General features: G+C 44.6%; 2 protein-coding genes across 2 annotated transcripts in view; both read left to right on the top strand.

Moving 5' to 3' along the window:
• Positions 1-21,127, top strand: part of ME2 (malic enzyme 2) — a 39,785-nt gene extending 18,658 nt beyond the window's left edge. The window contains exons 4-16 of the mRNA XM_079994901.1: positions 2,568-2,717; positions 4,256-4,331; positions 5,621-5,782; positions 7,726-7,829; positions 8,269-8,378; positions 8,486-8,583; positions 9,336-9,449; positions 9,552-9,666; positions 11,342-11,484; positions 14,212-14,314; positions 14,964-15,034; positions 15,497-15,595; positions 16,375-21,127. Coding sequence (XP_079851027.1) covers positions 2,568-2,717; positions 4,256-4,331; positions 5,621-5,782; positions 7,726-7,829; positions 8,269-8,378; positions 8,486-8,583; positions 9,336-9,449; positions 9,552-9,666; positions 11,342-11,484; positions 14,212-14,314; positions 14,964-15,034; positions 15,497-15,595; positions 16,375-16,539 — 1,510 coding nt within the window. The 3' untranslated portion in view covers positions 16,540-21,127. The remainder of the gene's footprint in view (positions 1-2,567; positions 2,718-4,255; positions 4,332-5,620; positions 5,783-7,725; positions 7,830-8,268; positions 8,379-8,485; positions 8,584-9,335; positions 9,450-9,551; positions 9,667-11,341; positions 11,485-14,211; positions 14,315-14,963; positions 15,035-15,496; positions 15,596-16,374) is intronic.
• The window catches only part of ELAC1 (elaC ribonuclease Z 1), a 218,386-nt gene that overhangs the window by 182,964 nt on the left and 11,647 nt on the right, over positions 1-23,775 (top strand). The gene's annotated exons all lie outside the window — the stretch shown is intronic.

Raw genomic sequence — 23,775 nt, 5'->3', positions numbered from 1 at the left:
AACTGTTAAATGCAAAATGAAAACAAAAGGTTTAGTGTCGGTTGTAAAAACAACCTTGAACTGGAGTCCAAAATCCTGCATTAGCTTAACTGGAAGTAACCTCCATGAAGAAAGTGTCCAGAGGTTTTCAAGCTTTTTGAGTCCACGGCTCCCTCAACCAGCTGCATTCTTTCAGCAGCACCCTGCTTAATTCCCCCCCCCTTCTGGCATTTTTGCTCAAAATTGACTCCTCTTTAAAAGCTGCTTTTTGTTCCACAGGGGGAAACAACAACAACAACAATTTATTATTTATACCCCGCCCATCTGGCTGGGTTTCCCCAGCCACTCTGGGCGGCTTCCAAAAAAATATTAAAAACTGTAATACATCAAACATTAAAAGCTTCCCTAAACAGGGCTGCCTTCAGATGTCTTCTAAAAGTCTGGTAGTTGTTGTTCTCTTTGACATCTGGTGGGAGGGCGTTCCACAGGGAGGGCGCCACTACCGAGAAGGCCGTCTGCCTGGTTCCCTGTAACTTGGCTTCTCACAGTGAGGGAACCGCCAGAAGGTCCTCGGTGCTGGACCTCAGCATCCGGGCAGAATGATGGGGGTGGAGACGCTCCTTCAGGTATACTGGACCGAGGCCGTTTAGGACTTTAAAGGTCAGCACCAACACTTTGAATTGTGCTCGGAAACGTAATGGGAGCCAATGTAGGTCTTTCAAGACCGGTGTTATATGGTCTTGGCGGCCGCTCCCAGTCACCCGTCTGGCTGCCTCGTTCTGGATTAGTTGTAGTTTCTGGGTCACCTTCAAAGGTAGCCCAATGTAGAGCGCATTGCAGTAGTCCAAGCGGGAGATAACCAGAGCATGCACCACTCTGGCGAGGCAGTCCGCAGGCAGATAGGGTCTCAGCCTGCGTACCAGGTGGAGCTGGTAAACAGCTGCCCTGGACACAGAATTAACCTGCACCTCCATGGACAGCTGTGAGTCCAAAATGACTCCCAGGCGGCACACCTGGTCCTTCAGGGGCACAGTTACCCCATTCAGGGCCAGGGAGTCCTCCACACCTGCCCACCTCCTGTCCCCCCAAAACAGTACTTCTGTCTTGTCAGGATTCAATCTCAATCTGTTAGCCGCCATCCATCCTCCAACCGCCTCTAGACACTCACACAGGACCTTCACCGCCTGGTTCTGATTTGAATATATATGGAATACTTTTTTTTTTTTTTTTGGCAATTTAGTTTATTCAAATTCCCGCCAAGACAGAACAACCAAGGTTACAGGGAAAAACTGAGCCTACACAGAGCACCTAAACCGGTTCAACCGCCATGTGAGCGTGTTGACGATCTCCAATACTGAATTCCCAACTTCACAGAGCACACCAACCCCCAGAGTCTCTTGGGGTGAGCTGCGTCAATCAGAACCTGCTTAGGGCATTCTTACATCTGTAGGGAGCAAGTGTTTTTAGTTCAACTATAAAAAGGAGGAGAAAAATCTGATGGGAACAGAATGATTATGTATTTCTCAACTGCGCCCTTGAGTGGCAACTGTGGGCAGCTCTGTTCAGTCATTCCTGAGAGGGCACCCAGATCTGTATTCCAGGTTTGCTTAGCTCCCGTCCACCATGTAGCAACTCCCATCACCCTTGACTGCTGGCCATGATCACGGAGCAACATCTGCAAGGCCACAGACTCTCCACCTGCAATGCCATCTGTGCTAAAAACCAGCAGCTAGGAGAAAGGACCATTCCATTAAAAACGGGCAGGAAACCCTTTCCAAAAAGTAAAATTCCCGGCTCATCATTCCTCCTGTTCCGTCCTGACGAAGGCACCCATCTGCTTGGTGTGAGCGCCTCTAAGTTGCTCCAGTTGCCTCTGCCCACGCCGGACGAGGTACTCTATAATCATGACATCCGTCCGGGGGATCTGAACATTTTTCCTGAACTCGGCCCGTATCTGAGGAAGGAAGCCCGGCTTGTCCTTGCCGGCCCGCAGGAAGCTGCAGTAGAGGCCGAGAACTTGCTTCTGAAGCTTGCTGTGGCGGGCCATGGGGCGTTCGGACATCCCTTCCGGTCAGCCAGGGAGGTTCACCCAAGGAGCAGAGCAGGAGCGGTTCCCCGGCGCCCGATCCGCGATCCCGCAAGGCTCCTGCCGGAGCTCCGCTCTCCCGGCTTCCCCGCCCCGGGACTCCGGCCGAAGGAGGGGATCCCCCCATATATATGGAATACTTGTATCTTTTCCCTGTGGGTGAAAAGCAGCCTGCGGATACTTTGAGCAGAAATATGAGTGGAAGGGAGAGGATTAAGCAGCCCCTTCCCTTCTCTCCTCCTCCACCTTTTGCTGCCTTGCTGCTGAAATTTAACACCGCTTGTGTTTTTTGTTTTTGTTTTTAAAGAGAAGAGATACTCATCTAAGTGAAATGAATAGTTTCTCCCTGAGAAGGATAGCACAGGAGAACCACAAATTCAAAAAGCAAAAGGGGGGGGGGGATGATTTTGTTACTGTTTTCCGTCTTTCATTTCAGCTTCAGAGTATTCCTCAGTAGTATATAAATAAATCTAATCTTGCATCTCCACTGTTTTATTTACAGATACATCTATGTGATGGGCATGCAGGAAAGAAACGAGAAGCTATTCTACAGGGTATTGCAAGATGATATTGAGCAATTAATGCCAATTGTTTATACACCAACAGTAGGCTTAGCGTGTTCCCAGTATGGACATATCTTTAGGAGGCCAAAGTAAGAACATTTTTATATTCTGATTTTTATGTCTCAACCAATGAAGCTTTTCAGAATTTACAGTTGCTGTACCATGGTGACTCAAGAGCAGATATCCTGCTGTCTGTTTGCTTGCTTATGTTGCTTGATAAAGCACCGTGTACATGTGCTATAAAAAATAAACCAGGAGCCTGCAGCCAAATAATGGACTAATTTTGTCCAAATTGACATCTTTAATTTATCTGTTTACCCTTTTCCTCTCCTTCCTTCTATCTTTCCTTTAGATTTGTGTTTGGTAGTCCATTGCACAGTGGCAGTTGTTGAATTCAGAGGCAGTAACAACAACAACAACAATATTGTTATTTATACCCCACCCACCTGGCTGGGTTTCCCCAGCCACTCTGGGCGGCTTACAGTACATAAAAAATTGTAAAACATTAGACATTAAAAATTTCCTGATACAGGGTTGCCTTCAGATGTCTTGTAATATCCTTAATATCTGATGGGCGGGCATTCCACAGGGCAGGTGCCACTACTGAGAAGGCCCTCTGCCTGGTTCCCTGTAACCTCCTTCTCGCAGTGAGAGAACCACCAGAAGGTCCTTGGAGCTGGACCTCAGTGTCCGGGCTGGATGATGGGAGTGGAGACGCTCCTTCAGGTATACTGGGCTGAGGCCATTTAGGTTTTTAAAGGTCAGCACCAACACTTTGAATTGTGCTCAGAAACATACCGGGAGCCAATGTAGGTCTTTCAGGACCGGTGTTATATGGTCTCGGCGGCTACTCGCAGTCACCAGTCTAGCTGCCACATTCTGGATTAGTTGTAGTTTCCAAGTCACCTTCAAAAGTAGCCCCATGTAGAGTGCATTGCAGTAGTCCATGTGGGAGATAACCAAAGCATGCACCACTCTGGCAAGACTGTCTGCAGGCAGGTAGGGCAAGCAAATATTCTACGAGCTAACTTCTCTGTACCCTTCCTTCAGCCCCATCCTTTGGAGCTTTCCTACCTACTTGATTTGATTTCCAGTCTTCAACTTGCCCCACCAAGATCCTCATCCTCCTGTTCCTTTGGGGCTAATGTGAGCTTTTCAACCCAGCAAAACAGACGACTTTACCTTCCCTTACAAGTGACAAACATCCGCTTTGCCTTTTGTGCAGCTGTGAATTTCTGTTCGCAGAGAATAGCGTGGTGAAGAGAATGTTAGGACTGGTTCCCACCCACCCCCATCTTTCTCTCCCTGTTCAGTCCTATACTTGATCTAAACCCTAAGTATTTCTGTCAGCTTAGTTTGCTGATTTATGAAGTTCTGTCTAATTTTATTTCATGTGACAGATTGAAGTTGGGGTGGATTAATTTCACATTTTCCAAACTCCATAACCTTTAAATAATACATTCCAAAATTCCAATCTAATATTCATTGTGTCGTCTTCTTTTTTTAAAAAAGCTCTATCTTTAGCTTGATTTATTAATTGAGAGGGTGCCCTTTGCTAAGCTCACACTGCAAAGAAAAGGAATGATTTGAATGCATCAGTGAGTGATATGTTTCTGTTTTCTTGCAGAGGATTATTCATTGCCATAACAGATAGGGGCCATATCAGATCAGTTGTGAATAACTGGCCAGAAAACGATGTGAAGGTATGATGCACCCCCTTCTTCATATGTGTGTGTTTCTCTTAATTCCAGCTTTGCTTTTTCAGCAATGGGGAAACTGGAATTGCAGTCAGGAATTTGTGTCATGCAACTATGAATACTGCATAGCCACCTTGTCCCACGTCTCGACGAACATGTGTTTCTGAGTATGAAACTTAGGAACACATCAAAACCGGACCATTTTTGTGAGACCCACTGTGCTCACTCTTTGAGCCAAACAGTTAGACTGCACCAGGTTGGGGGAAACTGATTTGGGCAACCGTTTGCATCTCCTCACTTCTCTACCATTGACAGAGCTTTCTAAAATGTGTGTGCATTGTGGGAATGTTCAGGGAGGCAGGAGAGGATATATTGTTTATTAATATCCTTCAAAACTTGCGATAGCAAGTTCTATAACAGTAGAGTTTTACATTCCCCTTTTAAACGCACAGCAGATAGCTGGTTGCAGGCTTGTTTAAAACCTCTCAGTATTAGGTTCCTGGTAAGTTCCCTTATATTCTTCTTAAAAGAATGAACACGCCACAATCTTGTGTAAAGTATATAAAAAAAGTTTACTCACATCATCAGTTCACAGTTGAATTCCTGAAGACAGACTTAGTTACAAAGTGTATACATGCATTTTTAGCTAAAAAGAGCTGCTCCAACGATGGAAGAAGTCAAAAAGAGAAGGTGTGTTGCATGCCTTGTCCTTTTGTTACCTAGGCAGGTAAGGTCACGCCAACCTCTAGTCACATGCAAGAGGAAGGATGCTCCATGTCAGGAGGAAACAGGAAGTTTTCGACTGGCTGGACCAAACATTCCCCCGCATGTATTCTCTAGGAAAACAAAGAATGTTGTACTTGACAGCTACTTATGTATCACATCCCACATGCATATCCACCTATTCCCCAATCCAAGGCAATCCAAGTCTATTCTTTTTTTTTATTTGTGCAACCGCCACCTCTTTGCAATCTCAAAGTGACATCTCATCATCCCCTCTTTTGCCTATGGTTTAGTCAGGGTGCTGAGAAATTTCTTGGCTGCTCCTCCTCACCCCTGATCTAAGGGTTTCAGGATTCTCTGGGAAAGGGGAACAAACTGACTTAATAGTTAAGTCTATAGCGCAGCAGTGTGCCGGGTACTCCTAGTTGCCCTATCCTAATTAGGAAAATAATTACTTCTTCAGCCTAAACATTCTTACCTACCAGAAAAGAAAGACTGTAGAGATTTATACTGTACAGCTTCCATCTTTTTACTCATGTGCCTGAAGTTAATTTCCCCCTTGTGCCTTCAAGGCTGTTGTCGTCACAGATGGAGAACGGATATTGGGCCTTGGTGATCTTGGTGTGTATGGGATGGGGATTCCTGTTGGCAAGCTCTGCTTATACACAGCATGTGCTGGAATACAACCTGACAAGTGCCTCCCCGTGTGTATTGATGTCGGCACAGACAATCAGGTAAGTCACAACAATGCCTCATCCCCTCTCCCGATACCAGTTTTATATCGCTACATCGCCCAGGCCTACTGGGAGGTTTGGCCTTCTGTTTGTTTATGGGATGGGGTTATTTAGACTTCCACGCTTTGGTTTGCCACTTGGTGGACACAAAAAGCCCTAGCCTTTTCCAGTCAGGGACACGGGTGGCACTGTGCTCTAAACCACTGAGCCTCTTGGGCTTGCTGATTGGAAGGTCGGCAGTTCGAATCCCCGCGATGGAGTGAGCTCCCGTTGTTCTGTCCCAGCTCCTGCCAACCTAGCAGTTTGAAAGCATGCCAATGCAAGTAGATAAATAGGTACCCCTGCGGCGGGAAGGTAAATGGCGTTTCTGCACGCTCTTGCTTCCGTCACAGTCCTCCGTGCACCAGTAGCGGTTTAATCATGCTGGCCACATGACCTGGAAAACTGTCTGTGGACAAACGCCAGCTCCCTTGGCCTGAAAGCAACATGAGCGCCGCAACCCCATAGTTGCCTTTGACTGGACTTAACTGTTCAGGGGTCCTTTACCTTTTACCTTTATAGCCTTTCCCAGAACTGTGGAACGGCAGAGAAGAGTAGAGATCCTCTTGAGAATTTCATGGCAGGTTTTATTATGATTTGATTTATTGATTTGATTTATTGATCTGATTTGATTTCTCTGCAAGATGAAAGCTAGACGTAGGACAGCCTGGTTCTAGCATTTCCCTAGGCTGGTTTTCTCTCTGCAGCGGGAGTTTCATGTAGAGTAGCATTTGAAAATAATGTAGTCCTCTCCATTTTATAGTCTGAAGCGGTGTGGGCCATTCATTCATCCTACCATCTGATTCTGCTGCCTGGGTAGACACTTTTCTTGCAGAATGGTTCATTGATTTGATTGATTGCATTTCTATGCCAATTTTCGTTCGGACAAATCCCAAAGCGGCTTGCAAACAATAAATAAGGTAATGCAATAAAACATAATAGGACATCACAAATACAGCATAAATCATATAAAATAGTTAGCAAATCATAAAACAGTTACAATCTATAAAACACTATTAACAAAGCAGCAACTTTAAAAAGTCACAATTACAGGAAATGTCGTATTATGTGATTAACAAATCAATACATTTATAATTTATTAAACAATATTAACAACATTAACAAAATAACAACTATAAGAAAATAAGCTAAGCGCTGTTAAATTCATAACACACACTCCACAACCTATGACTCATAATCTTTAACACTATTCAGTTCATTAAAATACACATGAAATACACATAATGTTCATTATTATTATTATTAGGGTTTTTTTGGATAATTTTATACATATAAAACATAACCATTTCAAACATTAAAATATTTTTTGAACTTTTGGACCTCCTTCCCTCCCTCTATGGGTTCCATGTTTAAGTTTAAATTTGCTGCATCTTTTACCATTATCCATCTATTATATAACCATAATTACCATAAATAATTCCACATTACAAGTGTCATTACATCCCTGCCAAAGATTTTAACTATTTACAGTGGTCTTTTAAATAAATGACAAATTTACTCCAGTCTTTAGAAAATACTTGATCTTCCTGGTTTCGGATCTTCCCCATCAGTTTCATCTGCCATTCTTCTTTTGTTGTTATTTCTCCCATAAGGCTCATTATTAAGCCAGCTCAGCCAGATGCTTTTCTGCCTGGGGTCCTTGGGTAGTGGGACATGGTGGGGACGGTGGTCCTGGTCTGGGAGCATAGTATTCTTAATTTTATTTTTAAAGAGATGGTGAAGCATTTAAAATTTGACTTAGATGTGAAAGGCTACTTGATATCTGCTGCTAAAGTCCACACTTCCTGGGAATGGCACAAAATAAGTAAGTCCTCTGTAGAGCAGGGTACTGCAGAATGATCTAAGCACTTCCTTTAATGGCTTTTGTTCTTCGTTTTCCACAGACGCTTCTTCATGACCCGTTTTATATGGGCCTCTACCAGAAGCGAGACCGCTCTCAGCTGTACGATGAGCTCATCGACGAGTTCATGGAAGCCATTGTAGACAGGTATGCGTTCCAATAATCACAAACATCAACCCATGTTCCAAGAACAGTGGTACCTCTGGTTTCGTACTTAATTCGTTCCAGAGGTCTGTTCTTAACCTGAAACTGTTCTTAACCTGAAGCAACACTTTAGCTAATGGGGCCTCCTGCTGCTGCCACGCCCCCGGAGAACGATTTCTGTTCTCTTCCTGAAGCAAAGTAAAAGTAAAAAATAAGGAAGGCCATAGATGGCTAGATGGACCAATCAACTCACTATAAAGTAACTAAGTTAAGAAGAGAATCAGCAGCTTAGATTTACAAAGGTTTTCTTGCCTGGTTTCCTTACATGGCAAGATTCTTACATGGCTGTTTCCAAGTCATGCATGAACATGCACGAAGTATTAAAACATTGTGCCCTTTGCAGCACAGCTATTGACTCTGTATTTCTCACTCTGCCCTCTAGGTATGGCCAAAACACCCTCATTCAGTTTGAAGACTTCGGAAACCACAATGCTTTCCGCTTTTTGAGGAAATACAGAGAGAAATATTGTACCTTCAATGATGATATACAGGGTAAATCACCCCCTCTTGGGTATCTGTTTTGATGATATTTTTCTGGCTGTATTTGTTGACGCCTCTTTTATTCCAGCTCTTTTCAGCAAGGTCTGTTCCTTTCACAGGGACAGCTTCGGTGGCCTTAGCTGGGTTGTTGGCAGCGCAGAAAGTTCTTGGTAAACCAATTACAGAGCACCAGATCTTGTTCCTTGGTGCAGGAGAGGTGAGTTGTGCTTCTGAGTGAGGCATGTACCGTATTTTTCGCACTATAAGACGTACCAGACCATAAGACGCACCTAGTTTTTGGAGGAGGAAAACACGAAAAAATAATATTCTGAATCTCAGAAACCAGAACAGCAAGAGGGATCACTGCGCAGTGATCCCTCTTCCTGTTCTGGCTTCTAGGATAGCTGCGCAGCCTGCATTCGCTCCATAAGACGCACACACATTTCCCCTTACTTTTTGGGAGGGGAAAAGTGAGTTTTATAGAGCAAAAAATACGGTAGTTCTTTCCCAGCTGGAAAAGGGTTGCGACTGACCATTTACAGCTTTGTTGCAATGACCAAACGCAGTAAGGGATTACAGAAAGCTTTGCACATATAATATCGGCCTGTTTCACACGACACACCAACCCAAACTGTGGCTTAGCACACGCTCACAAGTATTCCTGGAGAAGTGATTGCTGCTGTTTCGCTCCTGGTCCTCCTGCTGATGCCTTGAGCTAAACCATTCTTTGGCTAAACGCATCATCTGCACCCGGGCTCATGGTTTGCCTTGCTCCAGACTACTTAACTAATTTATTGAAAGGCAGTTGGTCAGCAGCTCTGCAGAGTGACATACCATACTTTTCCATGTATAAGACTATGGCTTTTTTATTCTAAAATAATGCTCAAAATTGGGGCTCGTCTTATACACGGATACATCTCTCCCCACGGAAAAATACGGTATTTCCCCAGCATTTCTCTTATTTATCAGGCTGCCCTTGGAATTGCAAATCTCATCGTCATGGCTATGGTGGAAAGCGGTCTTTCTCTGGAAGAAGCTTATAAGAAAATATGGATGTTCGACAAATATGGCTTATTGGTTCAGGTGAGGCTTGGGGTTTGGTTGGGCACAGTCTTATTGCTCTACTCTTCCACCCCTCCCCCGCCCTGCCAACTCTCAATAATTCTTTATTTTTAAAATGTCCAGGGTCGGGAACAAACAGTTGACGCCAACCAAGAGTCCTTTACTCACACAGCCCCAGACCAGGTGCCAAAGACCTTCTTAGAAGCTGTGAATGTGCTTCAGCCTTCAGCTATCATTGGTGAGTGTTGCAGACTCTTCTCATATCAGGTTAGCAGCCCAGTAATAATAGTACTGATGCTTTCAGGAAGGGCTTTTAATGTCAGGCGGAAAATAATAATAATAATAATAATAATAATAATAATATTAAAATACAGCAATGCATCAAACATTAAAAGCTTCTCTAAACAGGGCTGCCTTCCCAAAGGAGGCTATGTGGTTACTGAGCACCAGACCTGCAAGAATTACATTTTCCACGGTGACTGGCCTGTGTGTGCTTGCACTGTCAACAGTCCTGAGTGTGACATAGACACCCGTGTGAAGGTAAAGGACCCCTGGATGGTTAAGTCCAGTCAAAGGCGACTATGGGGTTGCAGCACTCATCTCGCTTTCAGATCAAGGGAATTGGCGTTTGTCCACAGATAGCTTTCTGGGTCATGTTGCCAGCAGGATTAAACCGCTTCTGGGGCAACGGGACACTGTGATGGAAACCAGAGCACACGGAAATACCATTTACCTTCCCGTCGGAGCAGTACCTAGTTATCTACTTGCACTGGTGTGCTTTCGAACTGCTAGGTTGGCAGGATCTAGGACAGAACAACAGGAGCTCACCCCATCGTGGGGATTCAAACCGCCAACCTTCTGATTGGCAAGCCCAAGAGGCTCAGTGGTTTAGACCACAGTGCCACCCGTGTCCCAACTGAACTCTCAGTATGGGTGTGTTGGTCATCCTGTGCCATTGCTATTCCCGATAAAGCAGAACTGAGCCTTATCCTCCATAAATTTATCAGTGGCTGCTAGTACTAGTGGCTAGATACTGCCTCCAGGATCAGAGGTGGCATGTATTGCTTAATGGCTTCCCGTAGGCATTTGATTGAATATTTCTGGGCCCAATTCCTGTTGGTGCTTAAAGCCCTAAGAGTTGTAGGCTACAAATATCTGAAAGACCACTTCTATCCCTATAGTCCCTCTTGGATATTAAGAAGGGGCCCTCCTGATAGTTCCTCCACTCAGAAGCTTGCTGGGACGGGGGCATTCTCTGTTGTAGCCCCTAAAGTTGTGCAACTTCCCACAGAGGTGTGGCCCAGGACCTCAATACCTCAAGGACCGCCCCTCCCCATATAAACCATCCCACTCTGCATGCATCATCTGAGGTGTGACAAGTGCCAGAGTGCACAGAAACACCATTTACCTTCCTGCCACAGTGGTACCTATTTATCTACTTGCACTGGCATGCTTTTGAACTGCTAGGTTGGCAGGAGCTGGGGCAGAGCAACGGGAGCTCACTCCGTCGTGGGGATTCGAACCACTGACCTTCCGATCGGCAAGCCCAAGAGGCTCAGTGGTTTAGACCACAGTGCCACCCATGTCCCTGTCAGTTACGTGTGGAGACAAGGAAATATACGAACTTGCCATGAGACAAGACCTTACTGAGTCTGTGTGTTGCCTGTCCTGCATTAACTGCTTTCATATCCCATTGGCATTGAGGCAAGTAGGAGCATGAGAAATAATTTTGCTTTAGCAGGAACGTGTGCCGTTACATCCCCAGCGTGGCTGTGCTGTGTCCAGCCCAGTTGGCGCAGAAATACTTGCTGTGTTCCAGTGTCTTATTGGTACCATTTTTCCAACAAGTGCATGTGAGCCACTTTTTGGCAGGAGGGCGGGGGAAAAGGCATCATGTTATTTGCTTCTTCCAGGGGTCGCAGGCGCAGGCCGGCTCTTCTCCCATGACGTTCTCAAAGCGATGGGCTCCATCAACCAGAGACCGATCATATTTGCACTGAGTAACCCTACTGCGAAAGCCGAGTGCACCGCTGAGGAGGCATACACATTAACAGAGGTGGGCCAAATAACTTGAAGCACCGCTGGTCATCACAGTCTTTCTCCTGGACTGTGCAGCTTGACTTGCTTGACTGAGCTGCCGGAAGCTTGATCCGGAAGCACCTTCTGTGCTGAAGACATTATGTGGTTGTGACTCGTGTGCTAGTGTGGCTGATCAGCTCACCTGCAGAGAACTGGTATCTGGTATCAATGGTCCTTTCCCTCTCTCACGAGGACCTCAAGAGACACACTGCCCAGATTTGCGCCCTGGGAGGTCACTTGGGTGCTGCTAACACAGTAGTTTGATTTCTCCTCCTCCTCCTCCTCCTCCTCCTCCTCCTCCTTCCTCTCCTTCTCCTTCTCCTTCTCCTTCACTGATCACTCGTAGTCAAGTAAGATTGTCTTCCATGAACACAGTCTTAACAGTGAGTCCGTAAGTGACTGTGGAGGCCAATTCTGGATCCACATGTCCTTCCACAGTGGGGACATTGGTGGGAGTTGATCATGGTGAGGATTTGCCAAGCATGCCTTCCTCTTAGCACGTTTCTCCCCTGCGTCCTGAGTTTGAGCATCTTCACAGCCCATGACACCTTTGGTAAAGGCTGTTCTCCAATTGGAGCGTTCGCAGGCCAGTGTTTCCCAGTTGTCTGTGTTATACTACTTTTTTTTTTTTTTTTTAGATTTGCCTTGAGACAGTCTTTAAAGCTCTTTTGTTGACTACCAGCATTACACTTTCCATTTTTAGGTTCGGAATAGAGTAGTTGCTTTGGAAGATGATAATCCCCAGAGGTGCACTCCATTGTCCCTTGAGACAGATGGATGCCAGCAGCAACAACTTCTGACTAGGCTCTAACTAGATATGGAATCGGCATGGTGGAGTAGATTCTCAGCTGCCCACCAGGAATATCTGCCCTACCTCTGGGTGTACCGGACATCCACACATTGGATGTCATAATCACTTATGATCCACACACACCGGATCCAAAACACACAGACTGAATAGGGCAATATTATCCCTTTTTTTATGTGTTCAAAAGTTAACTGTTGTATTGTTGGGCTTACACACTTCCAAAGGCCCTATGGAAACATGGGTCCAGCGTATAGATATCTGGTAGGTTTGCCAATGGGGTCAGATTCTGCTGTAATGCAGTTTGCAGGGTGGATAAAAATCAATCATTTATTTATTATAAAATAAAATAGGATTTTTTTTTATTTAAATCGATTTTTTAAATTTAAATTAGATTTTTAAAATAAAATGTTTTTGGAGGAAAAAATCTTTCTAAAGATAAGTTTTCTATTTAAGTTACATTATACTCCAAAGGCCATCAGGAAATAAGGATTTGTTTTAAGCTTTTCATGTGTATTGAAACTCAGTCTAAGGTTTTTTTTCTTTATGTTTAACCACATCAGTTAACAAACATGGATACATATGCTATAACGTTATTGTTTTAGTTAAATAAATGGTTTAAATTGTTATTAATTGTTATTACTTTTCTCCTTCCAATAAAGTACAGCAGAAAAGTTGTCCAAATATAAAAACAGTTAACTTATTTGCTCCAGCAGGAAGGTAAACAGTGTTTCCGTGCACTGCTCTGCTTCGCCACAAGCGACTTAGTCATGCTGGCCACATGACCTGGAAGCTGTATCCGGCTCCCTCAGCCAGTAAAGCAAGATGAGTGCCGCAACCCCAGAGTCATCTGCGACTGGACCTAATGGTCAGGGGTTCCTTTACCTTTACCTTTATATCTCATAGTACAACCAAATCAGTAATTTTTGATATAACTGTAAAAACTACTCTGAAAATGTATTATTCCAAAAATGAAACCTTCATCTGGTTGTAAATATTAAGATTATACCAGCAGGAATGCCTTTCTGTAAAAAAATAAATTTGTTCTTTAGTCGTTTAGTCATGTCCGACTCTTCATGACCAGAGCATTCCAGGCACTCCTGTCTTCCACTGGCTCCTGCAGTTTGGTCAGACTCATGTTTGTAGCTTCGAGAACACTGTCCAACCATCTCGTCCTCTGTCATCCCCTTCTCCTTGTGCCCTCAATCTTTCCCAACATCAGGGTCTTTTCCAGGGAGTCTTCTCTTCTCATGAGGTGGCCAAAGTATTGGAGCCTCAGCTTCACGATCTGTCCTTCCAGTGAGCACTCAGGGCTGATTTCCTTAAGAATGGATAGGTTTGATCTTCTTGCAGTCCATGGGACTCTCAAGAGTCTCCTCCAGCACCATAATTCAAAAGCATCAATTCTTCGGCGATCAGTCTTCTTTATGGTCCAGCTCTCACTTCCATACATCACTACTGGGAAAACCATGGCTTTAACTATAAGGACCTTTGTCGGCAAGGTGATGTCTCTGCTTTTTAAGACGCTGTCTAGGTTTGCCATCGCCTGTCTCCCAAGGAGCAGGCGTCTTTTAATTTCGTGACTGCTGTTTTTTAACTGTTAACTGATGTGGTTAAACATAAAGGAAAAAAACTTAGACTGAGTTTCAATACACACGAATAAAAAAATTTAAACCAAGTCTCACTGACTTAAATCAAATCCACCCTGGCAGTTTGTAATATTATTTGGCTGGAGACATGTGTGAGCACCTCTTGGTGTAGCTAAAAGTGTTGTGTCTGCCCAGCGTACAAATACTCACATGTATAAAATTGCAGTGGAACTTCATCTGTACTGTATTGCCCTTATTCTTGCAGAAGTGGCTTCCTGATGAATCGTTTCCTCTTTTTTCTATTTGACAGGGGCGTTGTCTGTTTGCAAGCGGCAGCCCTTTTGAGCCAGTGAAGCTAAGTGATGGGCGATCCTTCAAACCTGGACAAGGAAACAATGCATACATATTTCCAGGTAAAGCAGTTTGTTAAGAGACTATTTTGGCTTGTAAGAATCCAAAGGCCTCTTGCATTGCAAGATGGGCTTTACGATGGCAGGTTACAAGTTCATAATAAAAAATATTTTTTGCCACAAGGGCATCAGGGAATTCTGTGTTGCCCCACAGAGAGCCAGTGTGGTGTAGTGGTTAAGAGCGGTAGACTCGTAATCTGGGGAACCGGGTTCGCGTCTCTGCTCCTCCACATGCAGCCACTGAGTGACCTTGGGCTAGTCACACTTCTCTGAAGTCTCTCAGCCCCACTCACCTCACAGAGTGTTTGTTGTGGGGGGAGGAAGGGAAATGAGAATGTTAGCCGCTTTGAGACTCCTTTGGGTAGTGATAAAGTGGGATATCAAATCCAAACTACTACTACTACTCCTCTTCTTCTTCTTCCTCTTCCTCTTCCTCTTCTTCTTCTTCTTCTTCTTCTTCTTCTTCTTCTTCTTCTTCTTCTTCTTCAGTTCCCTTCATGCTATTGGCTTTCAGTGCTGAGCATTGTTGGTAGCAACGCTTATAAAAGTAAACACTGCTGTAAGCTTCTACGCAAACAGCGGCATAAAAGCCTTTCAGTTCCCCAAATCCAGACGATTTTGCAAAACGACTTTGAATGTCTCTGTTCTTTAGGCGTTGCTCTTGCTGTTATTCTCAGTGGGGTTCGGCACATTAGCGATCAAGTTTTCCTGGAGGCTGCGAAGGTAAGTGGTCCGAAGGCGAAACGCCTGGTGGGTGAAATAGTACGTGCATTGCAGTTTCCGCACGTGTGAGGGGATTTTCAAATGGAAAAGATAGAATATGAGTTCAAAACTGACCTGTGCATTGGTTGGCTTAAGAGGCTTGAAGCGAGGAGGTTGTGCCATGATGTCAAATGCCTTGGTTAGATCAAGGCGACCACAATGTGTTCTACATGGGCCTGCCTTGGAAGACGGTTTAGAAACGTCCTCTGGTTCAAAAACGTAGCAGCAAGGATGTAGACCGGAGCCAGTTACCGCGATTGCGTGGCTCCCATTATTGCAACAACTTCACTGGCTTGAGAGCCATTTCCAGGCCTCAGCCAAAGGATTGGTTATCTTCTCTAAAGCCTTAAATGGCCCAGGACCAGTGTAACCCCAGATGGTGGTTCGTTCCTGTGTAATATTTTTCTCTTCGTATTAAAAAAGGCGTTAACAGAGCAGCTGACTGAGGAAGAACTTGCGGAAGGACGGCTTTATCCTCCTCTTGCAAACATCCGGGAGGTTTCCATTAACATTGCCGTTAAAGTAAGTGCAATTTTGGGGGTGGCAGGAGGAGCGTTTGCATAGATGTACAGCCCACCTTAATTTTTTCTGAATATCGCAGGGTGGAGTGGGTGGGGACATTCAATGACATTCTAGGGGCTGGAATTGATTGCGTGGGATGTACCTAAACTGCCCATTCTAGGTGTCTGAACAAGGTTTGGATAATGATGATCATCATTAAACGGAAACCTTGAAGGACAAAGGTAGCACATGTCTGGGCCCAAAATGCCAAGGCCATCTTCAGGCCTTGTTTGTGAGCTTCCAGAAGCAATTGGCTACTTGTGGTTAGAAACAAAATAGGAAGACACCACTGATGGGGAATCTGTGGCTCTCCACAGATGTTGCTTCCATCATCCCTGACTGTTGGCCTTGCTGGCTGAGGCTGATGGGAGCTGGAGGGTCCAACGGCAAGCTGGAGGACCACAAGGAGGACTGTAGCTAAGTGGCAGAACCTCTTCTTTGTGTGCTGACAGTCCCAGATTCAGTTGCAGGCAGGGTTGAGAGAGACCCATGTGAAACCACAGAGAGGCACCTTCTGTTGCCTAACTCCCAACTCCCATTAGCCCCAGCCATCATGGCCCAACGGTCATGGATGATGGGTTTTGTAGTCCAGCAACTGAAGGGCACCAGGTAGGCTAGCCAGGGTGTAGACAATACTGAATGAGATGGACCAGTATAAGGCTGCTTTCTGTGTTCTCCATTTCTGAGATAGATCATGGGAATCCTGCAGATCAATAATCTGATTTCCTCCCGCCCTCCAGGTTATGGAATTTTTGTATGCCAACAACATGGCGTTCCATTACCCTGAGCCTGCAGACAAGAACAAGCACATACGGTCGAGGATCTGGAACTACAAGTACGAATCGTTTCTGCCGGATTTGTATGATTGGCCAGAATCTACGGCGCATCCACCAAAAACACAGTGACTCGCCTAAGGGGGCATGTTCTTCAGGTGGCACCTGAATTTCTGCAGGGAATCTCTTTCCGGAACAGATTTAAAACTAGGAACGTTTTGAGACTTTGATTTTTTTCAACAACGACAAAAGTATTTTTAAGCCTTGCCCCATAACAATTGCTGGGATTGCTCCTGGTATAGATTTTCCCTCTGACGATTTGCATTCCATTGGATGGAAGTGACTTATCTGGAACCAAGATACAAAAAGTTACACTGATTTTTTTTATTAAAAAATTCACTTTTACAGTCCTCAGGGTCACTTAACCATATACAGGAAATCCTTAATTATCTTGTCATTCCTGTTATATAGACCCAGTTTATATATTTAGTGGTAGAGCTTCTTCTGAGCTGCCCCACTTCAGACTGCAAATGATCTTCTTTATCTATATTGGAAACAAATAAACTCACTGAGTGTAGAAAATGAGCATGTCAGAAAGATTCGGCCTAGCCTTTTGTCATGTGCTGTTTTTCTGCTTGCACACAACTTATTTTTTATGGAGAAAACATTCAAACAGGCAACCGTCCAGCATCTTGAAGTGGTACAGCGCAGAAATGGTTTTACCTCTTGATCCTGCTGCATGCATAAACTGGGCCTGCCCAAAGCTGGCTAGCAAATCTCTTCATCCCTTTTTGTACTCTGGTTGCCTATTTTATATGTGGCCTGATGGCCCTTGCAGTTGTCTGATGTGCTGAGCTTTGTGGCCTCAATTGAGCAATGTCAGATTTTAGGACGGGCTACCAGCTTCCTTTGCAGGTAAACATGGTGAGTTGTCTGTTCTGAGCTCTGAGTAAGCAACTTTGCTACAAAAAACCCCCAAAACAAACCCTTGCCAGCAAGCATGGTTTCAAAGTGCTTCCACATGGCAGTTTATTGTGAAGTCTGTGCTGTTCACAAATGCAGCATCTACACAATGTCACAATGCCATCCCGTATTATTTTCCAGTTTAATAGGGGTTTATTGTTTCTGCAGAAAATTCAGCAAGTTAACACCCTCCTCACAAAAGAACAAAACAATAGAACTGGCTTAAATGCAGTGGGCTAAATTATGGGGTGGCATTTTGATGAGGATGATGTTTCAGGGATGCAGCAAAAAACTTTTTATGTGTGAACAGCACAAAGTCCACAGTGTGTAAGTGACCTAAGTCTCTTGAATCTATACAAGGGGCGTGAGAACCTTTGACCCTCCAGATGTTGCTGAACTAGAACTCGCATCATCCCTGGCCATTGGCCATGCTTGCTGGGGCTGATGGGAGTTGGAGTTCAGCAACATCTGGAGGGCCAAAGGTTCTCCACCCTGCGTACCAGTGTTGGCTTCTACAATGTTCCAATTTTGCCTTTTCAAAGTTTTTCTCTGCAAGGTGCTTACACTCCGTAGCCCCAAATCTTGGGCCTCCAGTGCATCCTCAGAGCTCTGTCCCAATGGCATCAGCATTGGGGTGGTCTTCCCATATTTAAATTTCAGCCTCCTGTACAGGTCATTCCCAGTTCCCATGGAAATTCTGCATTCAAAAACGCATACACTCCCAAACTTTTGATTGAGGCATGTATTTAGGAATTGGCTTGAAATCGCTTTGTTTTACAACATAATAGCAAGAACTGTGCCTCTTAAAACAAGGGGCAGTTTCAGTGTGGGCTTCCCCAGTGCTAAGCTGCATTTTGACCTGACCAGATACAAGGCTTGTGTTTGGCCTGCAAGATGGTCAGTGAGCAGTCCGGCCACGGCTTCCACCCGACTGAGCCACCCTTAACTATAGATCCGCTATGTGTACAGCTGTTGAAAAACTGATTTTCCAACTGATTGTACATTTAGTACAAATACTTATTTGGTGCCTGGCTGTGGTTTTTTTTTTTTTTTAATCTCTCAAATGAGTTGTTACCTAAAATTGTGACGATTGTGGGAAATGGGGAGTGGGCATTGTTCCCTGTTTACTATGGAGAAACTTCTTCCGATAAGCATCAGGCGACAGCAACTCTAGTTTTAAACAGACTTGGGAAACGGATTAGGTGCTGCAGAGTGATTTTTTTTGGCCGCCTCATTTTGTGTAGAAGCAACAATGAGATATCAGGGTTTATATCTGGCACTCTACACTCGCTGCCCTTAATGGCTCTTCTGCCTGCCAAAAGGGATGGAAGATATCTGTGATGAAAGAAATTAAACCAATCGAGTGTACGGGGTACATTTCTGAACAGATTTAATTCGAATGTTCTCAGCAGACTGATGAGCTGCCAGACAAGCATCACTTAGTATTAGATTGGCATTATGCTAATGTCTTCTCTGCCATTTCCCCTACGTCACCCCTTTGCATAATTTTTTGTCTCCCAAGATGATTGCATGCTCATACAGCAAAGAGATGAATTTTTTGCACCAGCGAAGGTTGTGGTTACAAAAGGCATAATTTACCAGAGTTTGCACAAGCTCCAGTAAATTCATTGGGGCTGTGCAAGCCAGCTACTGTTCTTTGGGTGAAGTGTCCTGGATTTCACTGAGATTTGTGGACTGTTCCTGCAGCAGTGCTTATGCCACACTTCTCAACAGAAAGCAGAACAGAATGGTCCTTTTCTCCTATACACACCCTCAAGGGTTTAAGAATTGGATCATACATACGGTATATGAACAGCCCAGTGTGTCTTGGACACAGAAAATTCAAAGGAGTATTTTAAGGGTCTTTTCCATGCTACAGTTTTAAGATACAGGAGCACTCGCATAGTTTGAAACGGTCTACCCACCGCCCTTCATAACCATAGCTAGCTTAATGCAATTGGGCACATAATTTGCTAGATTCTAGAGGTAGTTGTGTGGTCAGACTTAGATCCAAGTACACAAGCTTTGACAGAATGTATTTAGTCTGAGAGATGGTCCAGCTAATGTTTCCCTTCTCCCCATGTTGCTCTTGTAAGAACTGAGTTTACACAACTATCAGACTCTGGTGGTGCAACTGTTGCTGGATTGCACCTTCTTCAGACTCCAGGTGGGGATTGCGTGCTTAAACGTTCCCCAGAATAAAAAGCGAGAGCGCATTGTGCACATGCAAAACTAACATATCAAGGAGAAAGTTGCCTTGAACCAGCTTTCCTTTTATACTAGTTCTGTGGTGTGCAGGAAGGTGTTTTAAAAAATAAAATAAAATAGGGATATTCAGATATTTATTTGCCCCCCTCAAGTGTGAAGTGGTAGTCTGGGAACAGGTGAATCTTGTGTTTGCTGAGCGTAGTTCAATTCCGATCCAATCAGTCTTCCTTCTCCAGGGATGTGAGCCTTCCATTCAAGTCAACCTTTGCAAGATCCTTGACGAATACCATTTTAAAAAATAGTACAAGTAAAACAACATGTGAAAAACAAGGCACTATAATGTAGCTGTGAGCGTAGGTTTCTCTTGTGTTCTTGGCAAAAAAAACAACAACGGGGTGTCGACAATGCTATTTAAAAATGTGTCTTAGTTGTAATGTCTTTTTTCTTTTTTATTTGCACACAAAATAGCATCACTTGGCACCTGTTTTAGAAGGAACTCCCCCTCCCCTTTGTTTGCCTTATAACATGGCTTCATCATTGCACTTCCCCACTTCCTAACCCTTGTTTTCTTTTTAGCGACGTTTATTTATTCTGTAAGTCGTTTTTAACAAATCTGTTTTAATGATTGCTCTTGAGGCTTTGCTCACGAAGATTGCTTTTCCGTGAGTGCGACAGAAGGCTAAATGCTGCTTTAGAGGGACCGAAAGCAATTCTTCAGAAGAGGGTTCGTTATGTATTTGTACATCTTGTTAGCTTGGAATTCTTTTTTGAGAGGTGAAACTCGTGTTTGGAAAAGTCAACCCGTCTCTCTCCTTAGCTGTCCAGTGTCAGTGAAGGAGCTGTTCACACAACCGCCTGAACCCATGATGCCCTTTTGGGTCTGCGTTACCACCACTATTTATTGAATTCAGCCCAGATCTGCTTTAGGCACATGCCACCAGAAATGTGTCAGAAACTACATTTTTGGAGATGTTCCAAAACCCAATGTGGTCTGAATTTAAAGGGAACATATGCATGTGTACACGATGATTTATACAACAGGAAATCTCTGTTGACTCCCATGTGCTGGTTGGGCTCCTGGATTTGGCCCTGAAACCATGTACTGTATACAGAAACAAGGGACGGTTTTCTTATGGCTCAAGTGGGAAAACCCTTTCATTTTTCTGGCTCCTCTGCATGAGGAATCCCAATGGGAAATAAGAAACCCCAACTCTCTCTGGTAGCCCAAAATGTCCCAAGCGGAGCACAAAAGTAAGGCAATTTTAGTTCCATCAGCTGTTGTGACTTGCATAAATGCTGTTTGGGCTGTTTCTAAAGCAAATCAAACACCTTTGTGGGAGCAATTCTTGCATAGTCAAAATACAAATCCTCAGGATGAACCTTTTTTCAGAATATGGTTTATTGCAAAGTAGTCTGTGTGGCTTAAAAATGAACAAACACTGTGTTTAAAAATGTGGGTTTATTTTTCTCCTTTGGTAATACTGTAACTGTACTGAGATAATGTGTTATGGTCTTCTATTTTCATAGTAAAAGCCGTCCCTTTTGCCTACGTTGTGTGTGTGACACTGTTATTGTGCCAAGTTGCACGAGCCTTCGACTCACGCATGAGGGAGCCCTCCCTCTCTCTACTCACTCATTCATTGATGCAGCTTTCCTATACCATAGAATAATATTTGGAAGGGACCCTGAATGTCATCTAGTCCAACGCCCTGCAACGCAGGAATATCAACTAAAGTATCCGTGGCTGATGGCCATCCAACCTCTGCTTAAAAACCTCTCAAGGACGGAGAGTCCACAATTTCCTAAAGAAGACCCTTCCACTGTCAAACAGCTCTTACCGTCAGAAAGTTCTCCTTTCTTGTAACATGAATCCATTGGTTTGGGGTCCTAGGCTCCGGAGCAGGAGAAAACAAGCCTGCTCCATCTTCCATGGGACAGCCCTTAAGATATTTGAAGATGGCTATCATATCTCCTCTCAGATTACTCCTTTTCCAGGCTAAACACACCCGATTCCCTCAAGCGTTCCTCATAAGGCCTGGTTTCCAGACCCTTGATCATCTCGGTCGCCTTCCTCTGCACACATTCCAGCTTGTCAATATACTCCCATATATAATATATATAATATTATCTATACCCTGCCCATCTGGCTGAGTTTCCCCAGCCACTCTGGGCGGCTTCCAACAGAATATTAAAATACAATAATCTTCAGATGTCTTCAAAAAGCCTGGTAGTTGTTTTTCTCTTTGACATCTGGTGGGAGGGCGTTCCTCAGGGCAGGTGCCACTACCGAGAAGGCCCTCTGCCTGGTTCCCTGTAACTTGGCTTCTCGCAGCAGGGGAAGCGCCAGAAGGCCCTTCACGCTGGACCTCAGTGTCCGGGCTGGATGATGGGGGTGGAGACGCTCCTTCAGGTATACTGGACTGAGGCCGGTTAGGGCTTTAAAGGTCAGCACCAACACTTTGAATTGTGCTCGGAAACTTACTGCTTGTCAATATGCCTTTCAATCATCTGCATAGTGGTGGTGCCAAAGGGCAACTGCAGCACTTATTGGCATCAGTGGACAGGATCGATCTGGAATGGGCACCAGGAAGGCTGACGCATAAAATCCTCTACATATGATCAAGCTGATGCATGTGATAAACTGATTGTGGGTGATGCACCCGTCCTGTCCATGCAGAAGCAGGTTTCTGTGGCTTCCATAGGGTGGCCCCTACATATAAAACTATATATGTACTTGCATAACATACCTACATACTAGACAAGCATATATGAAATGGCAGCTGTTTGCATACATAGTGATATGTTGTATCTTTTCTTTTAATTCTCAAGTTTTCCAAAAGAAAATAAATTATGCAACATTTTCCAATTAGCATTCCATTAATGTTCGACTTCCCCTCCACCCTTCCATGGTTTCCCCAAATTTCCTAATACTACTGCATATTAAAATTATACTATGAAGTCTCTCCTCCACCGTATTCTCACTGTAGGGGACGCGGGTGGTGCTGTGGGCTTAAACCACTGAGCCTCTTGGGCTTGCTGATCAGAAGGTTGGCGGTTTGCAGATGACACCAAACTAGGAGGGATGGCTAACACCCCAGAGGACAGGATCACACTTCAAAACGACCTTGACAGATTAGAGAACTGGGCCAAAACAAACAAGATGAATTTTAACAGGGAGAAATGTAAAGTATTGCACTTGGGCAAAAAAAAATGAGAGGCACAAATACAAGATGGGTGATACCTGGCTTGAGAGCAGTACATGTGAAAAGGATCTAGGAGTCTTGGTTGACCACAAACTTGACATGAGCCAACAGTGTGACGCGGCAGCTAAAAAAGCCAATGCAATTCTGGGCTGCATCAATAGGAGTATAGCATCTAGATCAAGGGAAGTAATAGTGCCACTGTATTCTGCTCTGGTCAGACCTCACCTGGAGTACTGTGTCCAGTTCTGGGCACCACAGTTCAAGGACACTGACAAACTGGAACGTGTCCAGAGGAGGGCAACCAAAATGGTCAAAGGCCTGGAAACGATGCCTTATGAGGAACGGCTAAGGGAGCTGGGCATGTTTAGCCTGGAGAAGAGGAGGTTAAGGGGTGATATGATAGCCATGTTCAAATATATAAAAGGATGTCACATAGAGGAGGGAGAAAGGTTGTTTTCTGCTGCTCCAGAGAAGCGGACATGGAGCAATGGTTCCAAACTACAAGAAAGAAGATTCCACCTAAACATTAGGAAGAACTTCCTGACAGTAAGAGCTGTTTGACAGTGGAATTTGCTGCCAAGGAGTGTGGTGGAGTCTCCTTCTTTGGGGGTCTTTAAGCAGAGGCTTGACAACCATATGTCAGGAGTGCTCTGATGGTGTTTCCTGCTTGGCAGGGGGTTGGACTCGATGGCCCTTGTGGTCTCTTCCAACTCTATGATTCTATGATTCTATGAATCCCTGCGACATGGTGAGCTCCCGTTGCTCTGTCCCAGCTCCTGCCAACCTAGCAGTTCGAAAGCACGCCAGTGCCAGTAGATAAATAAGTACTGCTGCGGCAGGAAGGTACACAGCATTTCCACTCACTTTGGTTTCAGTCACGGTGTTCTGTTGCGCCAGAAGCAGTTTAGTCCTGCTGGCCACATGACCCAGAAAACTGTCTGTGGACAAACACTGGCTTCCTTGGCCTGGAAGCGAGGTGAGTGCCACAACCCCA

The sequence above is a fragment of the Podarcis cretensis genome, assembly GCF_951804945.1.
Source record: "Podarcis cretensis genome assembly, chromosome: 11".
Lineage (NCBI taxonomy): Eukaryota > Metazoa > Chordata > Lepidosauria > Squamata > Lacertidae > Podarcis > Podarcis cretensis.
This window is presented reverse-complemented; position numbering and strand designations above follow the sequence as displayed.